This window comes from Haliaeetus leucocephalus, unplaced genomic scaffold, assembly GCF_000737465.1.
Source record: "Haliaeetus leucocephalus isolate CR32 unplaced genomic scaffold, Haliaeetus_leucocephalus-4.0 Scaffold339, whole genome shotgun sequence".
Lineage (NCBI taxonomy): Eukaryota > Metazoa > Chordata > Aves > Accipitriformes > Accipitridae > Haliaeetus > Haliaeetus leucocephalus.
Window position 1 is genome coordinate 16,319,681 of NW_010972775.1, and position 16,483 is coordinate 16,336,163.

Sequence of the window (16,483 nt, forward strand, 5' to 3'; positions counted from 1 at the left end):
ATGATGCAATGCAATGAAAAGCCTTGACATGGCTTCAAACAACAAAGGTCTTTTTGGAGCAGCAAGCGCCTGTTGCTGCCAGGAAGAGCGCACTTTGTGCACAGCCAGTCTGCCATGCTCTGAATGGCATTTATTTACATTTTCTAGTCTTTTTTTTTTTTTTCCTTCAGCTGCTTGTGAACTTTAATAAAAATGATGATCTGGGAAACCAGTTGTGTGTTTTTCACAGGAGTCTTCATTCTTAAGCAAGTTGGATTTAGGTCTAATAACAGGGCCAAGGAATAATAACAGGGTTGGCATTCGGTGGGGCGGTTCACAAACAACCTCCTAAGCAACCAGCCCGGCTGTAATTATTACTGCTTCAGTGCTTGGGAAACTGAGGCACAATGTCAAGTGTCTTGTCCAAGGTTAGTGGTAGTTCTGAGAATAAAGTCCAGGGCTTCTCATGTCCTGAGGCCATCGCATGTCTCCTTCTCCACGGCTGCTCTCACTCGACTTGACCGTGCCATGATTTTAGGAGAACTTGCGAGTCTGCAATGCTAGTACCTGCCAAATAGGTTGAGGGGGCCCAACCCAGACACAGCCGTACTCCTGCAGGGAAAGCCAGTAATTTCTGAGGAAGACGAGAAGAATTTATACTTCTGTTTTCCTTATATTTGCCTTTGCTTGGCTGCTGCAGCTCCCAAAAAAGGGGCCCATTGACAGGCAAGATGGGCTTTCCAGCTGGGGTTCCTGTTCATGCTTCTCCATGTGCATCTCTCCCCATCCCAGAGGAGCAGGAGACTTGATCCAGCCCTGCTCTGGGAAGGCTCTGGGCTCTCCCCTGCTGTGAGACCAGCAGCTCCAGCTTTGCTCAGGACTGGGAGCGCGAAAGCATCACTCAGAGCAGCTAATAGGCACCAGGCAAAACACGACAACCTTGCAAATGCCTATTTGCCTCTTACTAGCAGGGGCCGTTGGGCTTGGGAAGCAAAACTTCCTACGGGTGTTATGCACGGTCTCAAAGGGCTTTGGAGCCTGAATTTCTGAGCTGTAAAGGAGACTGGGAACATGTCTCCTTGCCCGTGGGAGCTGGGTGGGCAGCAGCATTAGCTGACGTGAGCTGGGCAGATATGAGTGTAAGGCTCCATAGAAAAAGCTCATTAAAGAGCCCTTTGGGAAAGCGATTCAGGGTAGAAATTACTGTTTGATGAGCAGAAGAGGGGAAAAAAGAGTGAGTCTGAATGAAATCCCTTTCAGTTTTGTTGATTCAGGTTTTATGTGGGACTCTGGGACTTTAAATACCAGCTCGGGAGGCTTTGCGACTGGCTAGCTTTGATATGAGCCATGCAAAGACCTGCTCTTTTGTATTTATTCTGGAGCTTGCCTGAAAGACAATTCAAAAGCAATCAGCAGCTGCTGTGACAGCAGCAACCTGTTGCTATGGAATTAAATGCGATGCAAAATACAAAGGTTTCTTGGTTAGCAGCAACAAAGTAAAAGGGGAATAGGAGATGGAAACGGATGCAACAGTCGGAATAAAGCTACAGCCAAAGCAGGGCTGGGGTTTAATGGGGAGGTACAGGGGAAGAAATGTAAACGTGATTTGTTTTGCTTTTTTAAAAGAGCTTTTTCACCATCTCAGCAGGTCAAGCTCAGCTTTGTCTGAGAGTGAGCGCTTGGGAAAGAGTCTTGTCTGATGGCCTTACAGGGGTTGTATGTTCCCAGGCTCCTGGGAAACGTGCCCACTTGCTATAGCCAACCCTCGCTGTAGGGTGTCGCGAGCTCAGCCATCTTCCCCAGGAGGTGGGCAGGAGCCCAGCACGGAGATCTCCCAGAAGCGCAGGGTCTTGCAAGGATCCGGCCCTTGCTCAGACCCAGGCATGGCAGCAAACTGCTGCCGGCAGACACAGGCCACCAAAGGGTGGGCACTTGTCCCACTCTTACCTCCTGCCTCATTTTGCAGCGCCCGGACCCACGGGAGAGCTTGGACAGGACACCGCTCCTTTCTGGCCAGGTCTGGAGCTTGCTCTTGAGCTCTCTCTCCACCTCTGTTCCCCAGCTCTGTAGCAGGGTGCTTCTCCCTCTCCAAAAAGCATTTGGGAGGAGGGGGAAGGGAGATGCTCAGAGAAGGGACTGGGCAGGCAGCTAGCGGGACCAGACCTCTCCCAGGCCCAGGTCTCAGGACCGCCATTCCCAGGGACTGACCACGCTGAACCTCCCAGATGCAAAAGGCTGGTAGTCCTATGTCTTATTTAAATGAAAGTCATAGTGCCTTACTGGTTTTTAAATATGCATTTTCCCAGCCTGACCTCAGCTGCCCTTGAAATAATACTATTGTGCAATGAAGCCCTATGGGGAATTATCATCTGAGCTTGCCCTCCCTTTGTCACTAGAGTCAATTAAAAGCAGCGTAGCTGGTGATTTAATACCTCCAGCGTCTGAGGAAGCCCCACAACCATCCAGAGGCTGGCTCTGGCATTCTAGACACATAATTGGAGTGGAGGAGTGTTTTTTCCAGCCATCCAACATGCTTTCAAATTCATCCGTGTCTGTACAAAACACTGAAGCCTCGTGTCCTTGGCTTGTCAGCTTCTGAACGTTAATTAATGCCCCAGCATTACACCTTCTCCCTGTGATATGTCCCATGTCAAATTGTTTTCCTATTCCAGGAAACACTGCTCACAAATGAAGTTAAGCTTCCAAGAGCGAGAGAAACCATTGCCCCCATTGCCCCCAGCTCCCCGCAACCAAGTGGAAATTTAAACTGGGCCCAATCCCTCTCGCTCCAGTGCAGAGCAGGAGCCCGGTGCCCTCGGCGTACAGACAGCAGTGCCAGGGGCCCCAAGACGGGATCCTGCAGCAGGGACTCCTGGTGGGATCTGAATAGCAAAGGCTGAGCTCATTTATTCTTCCTTCCTTACAATCTCCCTTTTCTTTCCATTTCACCACCTCCTTATTTAACATCATCGGCTGTTGTGCAAAACCATCAACCCTGTTTGCAGCAGTGTGACCTACTTTACCACGCCGTCCTGACTTCCTCACTGAAATCGCAAGCTCAGAGCCCACCCAAGCCATTCAGCGTTTCTCAGCTGAATAACAAATCCAATTAGGTGGAAGAAAGCCTGGCTTTCACGCTGTCAGCGCCTGGACATCTCACTTCCCTCTCCCCAGCACACGCTGCACCACTGATGGCCGCGTCTCACAGACATCGCGGACAAGGACCCCTCTGTATTTGTGTGCTCCCCTCCAAATGAAGATGGGGGGAGGGTTCATGAGGACTGATCCTGGCTATCCCACATGTCCTTTCATTCCTCCTGACAGCCCCCAGGGACCACAGAACTCAGGAATCAAATAAGTAAGTTGTGGGTTTTCAGTTCTGGCTCTCTTGGGAAGGCCGCCCTTCCCAGTTGAGGCTGGAGGAGTGGTCCAGGGCCATGCCAGGACGGCAGTACTTCTGCTTGTTAAAAAGCTGCTGGCACTTTCAGCCAGGCCGTGATTTAATGACTGATAGAAAGTCCCGTCTCTCAGTCCCAGCATCACTCCTAACCCCAGTCCTGCAGCTCCGTCCAGAGAAAACATTGTAATTCTGCCCTTTGCTGCTCCCCTTACTCTCTTTTTCCACCCCAGCGGGGATCCTTCTCCCTACAGCCACCAGCAGGCAGCCAGTCCGCAGGATGCTGGCTCTTCTCCATCGTGGGGGATAGCCGTGCATTAAAAGGGATGAGTAGTAACAAAACAAGGAGAGAAAAGCTTAAGGGCCACCAGCAAAAGCCCGTGTGGTTTCTAACTTCCCTGGCTGGGTAGGATGAACAGACATCCCCTGCCCTGATGCGAGCCCAGCAGCATGTTGCTGCGTGGCTCTCCGGCAGGTGCAGGGAGGCAGGGGAGCACCCATCACTCCATTTCTGGGTTGCCGTCTGGAGGAATTACACACGTACACGCAAACAGGAGCTGCTTCCCTCCGACAGCAGCTTCTCTGCACCCAGCCGAGCCCCTGCCGCCTCCCGGCCCCCTCCTCTGCCCACGCCGGGCTTACGGCTGCTCTGGGGCTTCCCACAGGGCTCTGCTAATGACTCACCGCTCTTGCTCTGCTCTAATTAGGCTCCTGTCTAATTAGGCTCACTGGAAAGATGCAGCCGGTGAGAAGCAGCTCTTTGGTGAAAGGAAAGGGGAAAGAAACAGCGTCTGGAGACGCCGAGCGCCGGAGGGAGAGACGCCAGGCTGCAGCGAGAGGTCAGGGGGTATCGGGAATTGCCAGCTGAACTACATCTGTGCAAGGGACAGACTGTAAAGAAAAGAGAGAGCAAAGGGACTTGAACAAGCCCTGCCGGGGACCCCCCTGGGGCTCAGCCCTGCCCCGTTGGGGAGTAGGAAACAAACCTCGGCTCCATCCCACTGGGGACGCCTGGCTGAGGCGCTGGGATGTCCTCCAGCCAAGAGCGAAGGTTGCTATTTATAGCCCCGTTGAACAAGTTATCGACGTGCAAAAGGAGCCCCCGAATGCTGGGAAAGCGGGATGGGGCTGTGCAGGCAGCGGGGCAGGTCCTGACCTTGCAGCATCCTCCCCTGAGCCACCTTGGAACGGAGGGCAGGAGAGCAGGCTCTGGAGCACAAGCCTTGTTCGGGGGGTATTTCAAGAGGTGTGAAGATAGCTTTTTGCGGGGGATGAGGGGCACCCATTGTGTCTGCCCATCCCTGTGAGGCCTGGGGGTGCTCACTCGTATGGGCTTTGGTATCAGTTCTAGTGTCAAATGTTATTTTCCCCTTAATTTAAACATGTGCCAACCCCCCCAACAAATCAACACATTTGCACTGCTTAGCATCCCTCTAACTAATTAACAAAACCCAGGTGCCTTCTATGACAAAGGCAAGTCATTCCTTTACTGTTCACCTTGTAGCTGATCACAAGGCATCTCACTCACTCCCTGAACTAATTAGGGTTTTGCCTTTCCTTCTCTTAATAAAACCTCCATGAATGAGCAGCCTGTCTGCAAGCCCCAGCCCAGCCTGCACCTGCGTCCTTCCAGGCCTCCAATTTCTCACCCTGGAGCCAGCACCGGGACTGAACCCAGCAAGGGCAGGAAAGGGGAAATGCAGATAACACAAAAGTTAAAGGTGTCACTAAACCGTATTTCCCAAGAGTCTCTCCGGTGCCTGTCAATGCTCCTTTCAGAGTCCTATCCAAGCGTAAGGATCTTTACGACCCCTTTTAGGTAAAGGTGCCAGTAAAAATCCAACCGCATCCAGATGACCCACCACATGTCCCTGCAGAGATCTTTTAGAACAAAAGATATTCTTGGTTGCTAAGGAAAAGCCAGGGCTCGGCAAGAAACCTGGGATGCTCAGAAACACATCGCTACTGCTTGAGGACCATCTAAAATAACTGACGCATGCGGTCTGGGGACAACATCCATTTCATTATCTTAGCTGTGCTGTAATGGCTCGGAGCATGGACCACAGATGAAATTGTAGAAAGCTGGTTCAGGATATTCAAATTGCCACATGGAGATGGCCTGGAGAGGTGGGGTCCTTCGTTTCCTCCTCTGCCAAAGGCAATTTGCATTGCGTGCCTGGGCTCCTCTCCGGCCTATGGAAACAGGGATGGTTTGGTTTGCTATGCGCAGGACCAGAGAAGCTCATGTTGCCTGATTTGCTCTGCACCCCAGCCTTTCCCTGGCAGGAGCTTCCTTCAGCAAGAATTTGATTTTCTACATACGATTTGTCACCAGTAAATATACTCTTCCTCCTCCCATGACCCATGCCCATTCTATCACAGCAGCCTGGTGAAGCAGCACGGCCAGCAGCAGCCGCTGTTTTACTGCAGCAATGCAAAGGCTTGGGGTAACCCAGCGGTGCTTTTGTTGGGCATCCAGGTTGCAGAGCCAAGAGGGGCCACAGGAAAACGCTCCCTTTAAATACCATACACAGGAGCCGACGGTTCGGCAAAAGCTTTTATTCACTTTGGTAAATAGGTGAGCTGGGACGAAGGGAATGCAAATAAAATGAGGACTACTGAACAGCTGTCAAGATAAATGAGCTCTTTCATCTCCTGTCTCACACCCAGGGAGCCGCCTGTCTCGGAGCAAGTGCTGCGTGACAGGGCGTAGGTTTGGGTTCATTGCCACGATCCAGGCTTTTAGAACGGCACATGCAACACAGATGTGAGGGGGAGGAAAAATCCATGCAGTGCACTGCTGGCTAACGGGGCACAGGAGAGCAGGTTGGCATTTCCTGATGCCTGTTAAGAAACAACCCGACACTGCCGAGCAGTGTTCATGTCAGTGACCCGAAGGCTTTGATCCATACATCCGATTCTCCTCAAGCACCCTCCCTCCTTCCCCATCTCACCTCTGAAGACAAGCGAAATAATAGATGGAAGCAAAGCAATTCCTCTGCCTCAAAATCAATATGCAGAGGACGAAAGGCACAGGTCTCCCTGCTCCTTCCGCCTGGGGGAAGGATGCTCGAGTTCTGTGCGAGACTAGCAGTACAGGGGCAGCTGTGATTGCTTTTACAGGCAGAAGAAAATGATGGTGGAGAAACTCCAGCCATCGTGGTCCTCTGTGCCAGCTCCTCATCGCGCTGCGGAGCAAACTCTGCACTTTTGGCACCCTCTTCTGCCTGGCCTGATGCCTGCAGGCCCTGGGAACAGGACGTACCTTCACGTCCCCAGGGGAGAGGAGCAACCTGGACGCTGGCTACAGCGTTTCTGCTGGGCCTCCTTGCTGGGGACATGGCAATACATAAAGCACCCCGCATTGTGGGTGCAAACATCCCTCCTCCTTTCCCCATCCCCGTCCCTGCAATGAGACATAGCATCTCTAGTTCTCTCAGGCAAACGAGATAAAACCCCCTGTGTCTCAGACTTGCTGAAGACGCAGAGCTATTTTAGCGGGTTACAGAAACTCTGTGCCATAAGACAGCACACGCAGCCGCCAGACTGCCATTTATCTCGGCTTACGGAGCTGAAGTGGCCGAGATAACGGCTGTAACGCTTCCTCCTCTTGTAAAAAGATGAAAAGCCCTCTGTGTGGGGGGAAAGAAACCCAAGGAGCTAATTTTTATGGCCATATGCCCTTCAGCAAAATGCAAATCTTTGAAAAGAAGGAAAGTTAGAGAGTCCAATGAGTGCAGACTGGAATCCAGATGATAAAAGCAATGCAAACATTTGATTACATGTTGGGGTTACATCTATTCATTCAGCCTCGGTGAAACAAAGTCAACAGCAGAACTACCACAGGTGTGGAAATAAATTGGGCAGAAAACTCAATCTTAAAATCAAATTTATTTAGAGGAAAAATGACTTTACAAGAGGTTGATGCTGATAACTAAAAAGGAAGATAAATAAAAGCTTGTTACAAAACCTAATGGTTTCTGGCAAGTTACAGAAAAACTGAAGAATTTTACAGTCAATAACCTGCTTACTTTTTACATAATTACAAATTAACATACAGCAATTAGGTTTTACCCTCTTTTTTAAAAATTCTTTTTTTCAACTTTTTTTTTAAACTTTTTTTTTTAATGGGTTCAACATGAAAATGCAAAGCATTTTTATTTATTTATTTATTTTTTAAGAAACAAACAAAAAGCAGAGGTATATCAGGTTATTATAATACACCTCCTCAATGCTCTGGGAATTACTCAAGTGCATTCCATATTAGTATAAAATAAACACCAGGCTAAACTTTAACCATAGGCAAACTGAACTGGACATAGGTTTTTGAATTTTCTTTGAGTCAGTGTTTAATATCAATAAAGAAAACAGTAAAATACTTTAGAGCATGGAAAGGATGGATACCTATAGACAGCTTAAATACATACGAAGCTTATAGCTGTATGCAAAGCAGTGAATGTTATCCTGTTCCCCCCTCCCCTGAGCAATGGAAGCTGAATATATTTGGGCAAAGCATCAGTGTCAGTGAAATGCGTGTGGAAAGAAAGGGCACCAAGCCCTGAAAACACAGGTGGGAAGGGAGCTAGCGTTACACTTCCCATCACTGAAGAGCATGAGGTGAATGAGATTAAGCCAGTTCAGTTAGCCTATCTTTAAAATTTAGCTGCATCACCAGATCAAGAATCATTGATCGCTGCCCCTTCTGACAAATGAAGCAAGAGTTACGAGCAGCAGGGGAGGTTTTTTATTTAAAAGGGTGTCTTAAATTATGTTAAATTCCCAAACCTGGCCAGCAGGCAGAATAATTTCCAGAGTTCTGGTTAACAAGGAATGTTTTGTGGGATTTTAGCTGATACTCTCTTGTACCCCCTGCCCAGTCCTCCCTTGCCCCGTGCCAGAGATATCCTAGACAGCTTCCTTGGGATTTGGCACATAGTGAACCTCTTCTGACTCGGTGGCATTTGGAAGGACTGGATTTGGGTATTTCAGCAACAGCTTTGAGATAGCCTAGTGCCTCAAGGAAGGTGCAAAGATGATTGGACTCTATGGATGCTCTTGCCTTCGAAAGGCAGTACAAATCCGCACAAGCTCATGGCATTACTGTGCTTCTCAGCAGTGGTCAAATTGCAAGAGTGAAGAGTCCACCCTCAGGGGTGGTGAGAGCCCCTGCCCCAGGGATGGCATCTGGGAGGTCTCCCAATGGCCTGGACAGTAAATAACTTAGTGCATGGAAAGGGCCTCACTTCACACTTACTTGGTTGCATCCCCCCCACTCCTTCTTTGCTCTGGGTTTCTCCAAGGAAAAGGAGATGGAGGGTTAACCACTGGTGGGAATGCTTCCCTACCGGCAGCAGTACCCGCTGTGAGGAAGGTGATGGTGACGCCAGCATGGGCTCTCCCGGGGGACATACCTGAGCCATCAGAAGCCAGTTCTCTGGTCCTGCCACTCACCCTGTCTGCAGTGGGACTGTAAAATTAATAGAAAAAGCTTGGCCCTTCCTCCCCTCCCAGGGTAAAGCCAAACCAAACCAGGAATATGCCTACTTGCAGCTCAGATTTTGCTGGGGATGCAGAGGGGGGAAGCAATGGCAAAGCTGATTGTCTCCACATAACCAAAATAAAAAGGGACAAGACCAGTTCCATTTAAAGTGCTTTATGGCATCAAACTGACATCAAGTTACATGTTGAGATGATCACTTTGTTTAAAAGAAGCTAAGGCCAAGCCCACACAACTCCATCGACTCTCACATGGTTTGATACAGCTACTCTACCGCTGGGGTATTCTGGTACCCCCAGCTAATACTGACCACCCACACTCCCACTTCCCTGGTCATTGAAACCCATTCTGTTGGGCAGTGATGAAGACCAGGCAAAGAAAAGCCCAAGAAAAGAGTCTGATTTTTTCCCCTTCATGAAACAATAGAACAAAAAGCTCTGAGAGCCCTTGCAGGGTCCTCTTCTCCCTCCAACAATATGGGCTTCAGACAGACATTTTTGAACCTGCTCTGTGTCCCAGGAACCCAATGCAAAACGGGGTGGTTTGAGTGCTCCAAATGGGATCAAGGGACTGGCTCTGGGAACCAGACACAGTATCAGGCTGGGCTGAAGAAATAGCATGCTTTCAACAACTGCAGGATGGATGCCAACTGTGGAAGTGGAGCAAATGCAATTTTAAGGCCAGGAAGTGGAAAGGCTTTGGTGCTGTAAAGCTGGGACCATACTCTAGCAGACAACCCTAGGCAACCTGCAGGGATCAGAGTGTGAATCTGACTCTGGGAACCTATGCCAAACCTTTCCAAAGAAAACCTGAGAGGGGAAGAATAAAAGGCTAAAGAGATAAAAACAAGCCCTTGCCTTCCTAAAGGTGAAAGAAGGAGGAAGCAGTGTGGGAATAAAGGTTTCATTCCAAAAAAGTGAATCATATGGTAACAGACATCCTCCAGGGAGAAAGGTCTGTCCACCAGAATTTAAGACACAGCTTTGATACGCAGTATTTCTGGTCAGTATATTTCTGACTCATGCCCATGGTTTCTCTGACAAGGAACCATGGGGACCTTAGGAAATCACTTAGCAAATACTGTTTTCACTTAGGGCACTGAATGCTCTTTCTGATTTGCACAGGTCAGGAAGAGTTGGTCAAGCCAGGCAGAGACCCATCCCTGCTGCCCTGGGTCACGTGTCTCCCTTTTGATGCCCTTCTCGGAGCCATGGGACATTCCCATGTCATGAATTCAAGATGTGTTGGGACGTGGAAAAGACAAGGGATGAAAAGAAAAGCTTATACTGGCAAAGGGTATTACAGACTGAGGGGAACTTTCAGAAATACCGGGGACCTGATCTCTGTTTACACGACAGTAAATGAGCCATGCACTGCTTTGGTTTCCAAAAATTTCAGCTTGGCACATTCATTTTTGCAGATGTACAAACAGCAGGGCAGAAGTTATTTTGTGAAATTGGTGTTTTTCTTATGAAAAAGATAACACCACACCACCAGCACATGCCTCCTCCAGCTCCTTTCAGGTTCAGGAGAAGAGCTGCCTGATCTCCCCGGACAAGCGACTGGACCCTCACATCACTGCAAGACACTCCATGTTTTGCTTTCTCCTTTGTCTCCAAGAGGTATGAGAAAACCTAAACAAAATATTTAAACAAGGAAACTGATAGGAGGAGTCTTGTCTGAAGTCATTGCTGCTTTTTCCAGACTTTTTTTGGCCCAAAGATGCTCTGCCTTAAAGAAAGCTCTCAGTTGAAATTGTGTAACTCTGGGCACGGCATGGGCTGCTAAGCAGCACTGCCCAAACCCTGGTTCTGTAGGAACCAGGGAGATAAGAACATTTGGTTTACCAATCTCTTGGTAACAAAAAAAACAAAACAAAAATGAAAAAAGGGAAAGAAAAAAACCAAAACACCCCTCAAACCCCCAAACAAAAGCAAAATAAAAAGTAAAATGAAATAAAAAAATAAAATCAAGTAAACTTCTTTTAAAAAAAGAACTCTTTCAAATAAACAGAAAGATAAATATCTTTTGCAAGCCCTGCTTGCAATTAAGAACAAGCACCAAATAATATTAAAAAAGGCAAAATAAAAATAAATCTCAAACCTTTTTCCTTTCTTCATTTTTTTTTTTTTGTTTTGAGTCTTAATAGTTTAGAGAGCTTCAAAAGCAAGCAGGCGGTTTAGGATTCCTGCACTGACCAAGACAGACCAGTCTAAGTATCCACCTCACCATCAATGCTGCTGATACTGATCAGCACCCAACTCTGAAAACTGCTGCGGGTTACTAGCTTGTGAGAAGCCAGAGAGCAAATTAAAATCAAGCGATAGTGCAAGAAGAGATTTTTTTTTTTTTTTTTTAAAGAAAAACTGGTAGGAAAGGAAATGCACTCGACAGTTTCATACTCTGAGCAAACCCTTGAGCTATTTTAAAGCTGATAGCGTCTCCTAACCATTTACAAATCTGCTCAGACAATTCCCCTGAGAGGGACTGGAGGAACAATAATTTTGGAAAAAAGTTTGGCTTGCTGCATTTCTCTTCCCCTGCTGAACACATCCGTATATTCAACAGCTGTACAAACACCTCACAGTCAGCACAGCGAGAGCCACCCTCAGACCTCCCCCTTCTGCTGATGGCAACACGGGGACACACGGACACTTTCACCCTAGAGCCCACGGCAATGGAAACAGACCTGCCACACTGGATGTTTGGACCTGTCCCACCGTGCTTTTGTCCATGAGAAGGTATTATCTCCCCAGAAACGGTTAATAAGTGCACAGTATTGTATAGGCATAGCAACCAGGAGCCGCAGCTTTGGAGTTTGCTCTGCTCACATCACTCAGTCCCCTGACCTGCAGTATCTCACTGAAGTGCTCTGAAATTGCTGTTGTCTCATTCTGCCTTAGAAACAAGCAAGGGAAGCTGACAAAATCCAGAGAAACAGAAGCCCAATGTTAACACATGAAGTAGGGGAAGAAAAATACAAATAAAAGAACAAAGGTCCCTAAAAGCAGATTTTCAGCCATCTCTCCAAGTAAGTCATCAGGCTTGTAATGAAGGGATGCCAAATTTAACTGGAGAACTATATTCTGGCAAAAAGAAAAAATAAAAATCTTAACTTAGGGGATGGGAAGGAGTGAACTGGAGCTCAAAGAGACTGCATAAAAAAAAGTTGCTTAGAGTTGTTCCCACTTGAATACTATTTGTTCTGGCTCCCTGGGGTTGTCTTACAAGCCTACCAGATTTCTCTTTTCTGCACCATTTTAAACATACCCAAAGACGTTCTGCTTGATTCTGGAAACAGTTTGACATTTAAATCCTCTGTCCTATGAAAATCTTTCAGAATTACTTTAATTTTTTTTTTCTCTGAATTTTTGTTTTGAACACTATTACTGCTTCCTGGTGTAATGTATCTTTCTGAAACCGAACAGTCCATATACCATGAGCACAAAAGGGGCATGCAAGTCAATGGCCTTACAATCGGAGCAGTAAGGGCAAGATATTTAATATCTACACGCTCCCTGAAAGTCATCAGGTATCATCTATCCCCATGGGCCGAGCTAAGCGTGGCTGGACAGACTGTAAGCATATCCCAGCGGATACATAGATACATATATGTATATATACAGTATATCTATATATGCCAGTGTGTACGCACCATTTGTAGAGTCCTAATCTTTTGCTAAATGCTTGGTTTTGGTTATGTTCCCCAGAAAAGGGGAATTTGAAGGCACAGACCCCTTAAGGCTATGTTCTCTCATCCTTTAGCAGTAAGAAGAGACAGAAAACATCTATCCCAATCGATTCAACCCAAGGTTTGCACAGAGAGACGGTACTATTTGCTGTGCAGTCAGCCTCTGTGGTGAGAACTCACGCAAAACCACAGGAGAGAGGCCCTTTCCCACCACTTAACAGACTTCATAACATGTTTTATTTAAAACCTCCAGATGCTTGTCAGATGCAGGCACCAGCAGCGTGCTGTGGAGCGGGCAGGGAGATGTCTACTGTACCAATGCCGAGAGTGACCAGTGGAACCATCTGTGCTCAGCAGAAGATCTCCTCACCCTCTGGAGGTGCTTCTGACGAGTGAGAATCTGCAGCACAAAGAAACAGGTGGGAATAACTATGGGAATACAGGAATACAGCAGGCAGAGCAGGACTCCACACACATGGAAACCCCGCTGTCTGCCCAACCCACTGGGCACCTTAAAAGATGTCCAGTTCCCTGATGAGCTACCATGAAATTACATCTCACAATTGCTGAGCTTTCCTGTCCACAGATTGGAAAACATCAGTGAGTTAATATGGATAAGCCAGTCCTCTGAGGGCATGAGCTCACATTTCATGTGGGTCAGAGGTTTGAGGTGCAGAACTGAGTCCTAAGGGGAGGCAAAATTACCAGAGAAAAAAACCTGCATGTTTTGGTTGTTGGGTTTTTGGGTTTTGTTTTTTTTTTTTTTCAGATCAAGAGACAACATAGACTGGCTTGAGGGGAAGGGAGAGGCCATCAGAAGGGTTGCAGGTATCACCTCCAAACTACAACAGGATTGAAGCAGACAGCAATGCCGCAAGGGTTGCAACAGCCAGGAGCATCCCAGCAGCAGCTCCTGAAAGCACATACACTGAAGCAGGGCATTTTCCTCCTTGAAGGAGAGCAAGCTGAAAAATAAAGGGAGAATCCAGCCTGTGGAGGCTGCTCAGGATGGGATGGGGAAGGGAAGGAGCAGGGAGCAGAGTGTGTCCCTCTGACAACCCCAGGGGCTGCAGAACAGGCAGAAAAGCCCACAGAAGATCACTTCAAGGTGGGAACTCCACTCATGACAGCTGATCTTCTCCATCCCTGTGTTACCATCCACATTTAAGGCTAGATTTCACAGCTTCCACAAGTTCACTGGCTGGAGGGAAAAGCCAGCTCACCGACCCTGAAAACACACCTATGACCTCCCCTGGCACTCACCAGACTGTTGGGAGCGATGTCCCCTGCCCTTTTTCTTCTTTTCCTTCTTCTCCTTTGGTTTGGCTAAACTGAAGAGACGGGTAGGCATCTGGGGCTGTTCCTCAGCTGCCTTGTTAGTCTGGTTTGTTGTGCTAAGCAAATGGAAAGTGCTTTTCTCTTTGTGTGTCCTTGAAAGACTGTTCCTTTTAGGGGAGACAGACAGTTCTGCATCAAAGTGCCCTTGTTTAGGAAGGGAAGGGCTCTTCTGCTTGGAGGAGTCATCAATGCTGGATTGGGAGGGGACTCTTCCAAGTTTCTCATGTAGATTTGAAACCTATAAAGGAAAGGAAAAGTGTTTCACTGGGGCATGAAAGAGGCTAGCAGAGAACCTGGAGAGAAAAGGTGTGTCCCAGACCACTCAGAGACAGAGGTTGCTCTTGTGAACATCCAGCCCGTTCACCAGCTACAAAGTGGTCCCCATCTAGGCAAAACAATGAGAGAAGCAGCCCTCTGTTTAAGACAAAGAAATGAGGCATATAAAGAGTAACACTCCAGTATCTTTTGCTCCTACATGTACTATGCTATGTATCAACAAGCCAAGGGCAAACATTCTCTAAGATCTCAATACCAAGACTCACCCTGCATCGTTCGCGCACACAGATGGTGGCAGAAGGCCAAGGAGAAGCGTGCCTCTCCGGCAGGGGAACGCCAGCACACAGCACTGGAGCGGCATGTGTCAAAGGAAGCCTTCCCAAGCAAAAGATGAAAGCAAAAACATTTTTCCTGATTTTTTTTTTCCTAACGGCTGTCTCAGGATGTAATTGAGCCCGCACATTCAAAAGGAAGATCAAAACAACAGCTCAACAAAGCCTTACTGAACCCTCTATTAATAGCTCTGAAATGTCAGAAAGATACCTGCCTCAGAAAGGTGCTTCCTTCTCCTAATCCCCCCAGGCCCCACAGTTATTTTACCTCTCAGCCTCTCCCATAGCATCCATGCCCCTTGCCTGTCTATGTGTGCTCAATGCTGGAACAGCTTCACTGTGTGCTCAGAAAACTTCTGGCCTGATCAGGAACCAGGGTGGGAGGGAGCAAGCCCTCCTTTGACGATTTGCTTTTCAGAGCTCACTGCTGAGCTCTGCAATTAGTCCATTCAGGCACCCAAAATCATTTCCATTCCACAATCCAACATTTATAAACTAATTGTGCTACAGCTCTAAGCAAAGTACGTTCAGAATTAGTGACTTACAAACAAACAAACAAACGATCAACAACAGGCTTAAGGATCACATTCAGCCCATGTTTTGCCAACGGATGCTTGCTCTCCTCAGCCAGACTGCTGCACAGTTATAAAAAAATAAACCCCAGCTTGCTGAAAAATGCACAGAGCAGGATCTGTGTGTGGGCTTTTCTTTCTGGTTGTGGGCAGCCAGACACCTGAAGCCTCTTGCAGCAGAGCCAGGGGCTTTTGCTCACTGAGCCATGACCAGACTGCGGGTGCCCAGTCTCTTTAGGACAGGGACGATGCCCATCTCTTTGCTAGATATCCAGAATGCTTTTGGAGATGGATTTAAGCACACAAACAGCCTTCCCCTGCAGTTATTAGCCTCGCAAGTGGCTTTCATGACAGCTGGAGGGTGCAGGTAACCCACAATGCTCAGGCTGTTTCCAAGAAGGATGTCTCATCTGCCTGACCGTTCCCCAGGGCTCAGCCCCCATGGGGCGAAGGCCAACATCAAAGGCAGTATTGACCTCCTGGGATTGCCTAGGGCACCTTCTCTGCAAGCCAGCCACCTCTGTTCTGCCAATCCACCAACACAATGCACAGAAAAGCAGGCAGAGCTCAGGCTGTTGTAATCACCTACTGCTCAGGACTGGCCAGGCATTCTGAATATCCGATGTTGCATCAACACTGGCAATGCCTCAGCAGCTCTGGAGGTGCAAGAAATGTAGCCCAGCACATCACGTGCAAGGAAAGAGCCAGTTTTGTATACCAGGCCCCGCATGTCTAAGGCTGGGCTGGCGTCAGTCTATCACTGCTGGCATGCAGTTGGCCCAGGAGTCGGCCAGGAGCTCCCTGCAGGGCACAGCTTCCCCAGCAGCCCAGCCGTTGGCATCATTTACCTGGTTGTGGTCAGGCTCCTGCCGCATTTGAGCTAATCGCTCAACATCTTGCTTGAACTGCACCTTCTCCCTCTCCAGCTGCTTCTGCGCTGCGCGAAGCCTCTCCAGGTCGAGCTGGTAGGAAGCCTTCTTCACCTGCAGCTCCTCTCGCTCCCGCTCAAGATCCTGCCAACCTCTCTGGACCTGCTCCTCTCGCTGGGCCAGGTGGGCCTCCTGCTCCGCCAGCTCCTTCTCACGGACTTCCCACTCCTTCTCTCTCCTCCGCCTCTCCTCCTGGTGCTGTGTCTGCTGCTTCTTCAGGTTGGCCAACTCCTGGCGCTGCTTCTCCAGGTTGCGCTGCTTCTCCTGCTCCAGCAGTGAGGTCGGCCGGAAGAAGCTTCGGGTCAGAGCCCTCTCACTCAGAGCCAGCTTCTGGTCCTCAATGTAGGTGTCCTGCTGCAGCACAACACCCTAGGAGAGAGGGGACAAAAATCACTGCAGCGCCCTCTCCATGGAGAGAGGCTCCATGCCTGAAAACCTCAGAGTGCTGTATTGAAATCGAACCCTTTCTTCT

The 16,483-nt window shown here is 48.4% G+C and overlaps 1 protein-coding gene across 4 annotated transcripts in view; it reads right to left on the bottom strand.

The window, feature by feature from the left end:
* Positions 1-11,312: 11,312 nt before the first annotated feature.
* The window catches only part of AKAP13 (A kinase (PRKA) anchor protein 13), a 100,377-nt gene continuing 95,206 nt past the window's right edge, over positions 11,313-16,483 (bottom strand). For all 4 annotated transcript variants that reach the window (XM_010571991.1, XM_010571990.1, XM_010571989.1 and 1 more), the window contains 3 exons: positions 15,931-16,380; positions 13,828-14,140; positions 11,313-12,964 (listed from right to left, as the gene is read on the bottom strand). In XM_010571991.1, coding sequence (XP_010570293.1) covers positions 12,915-12,964; positions 13,828-14,140; positions 15,931-16,380 — 813 coding nt within the window. In that variant the 3' untranslated portion in view covers positions 11,313-12,914. The remainder of the gene's footprint in view (positions 12,965-13,827; positions 14,141-15,930; positions 16,381-16,483) is intronic.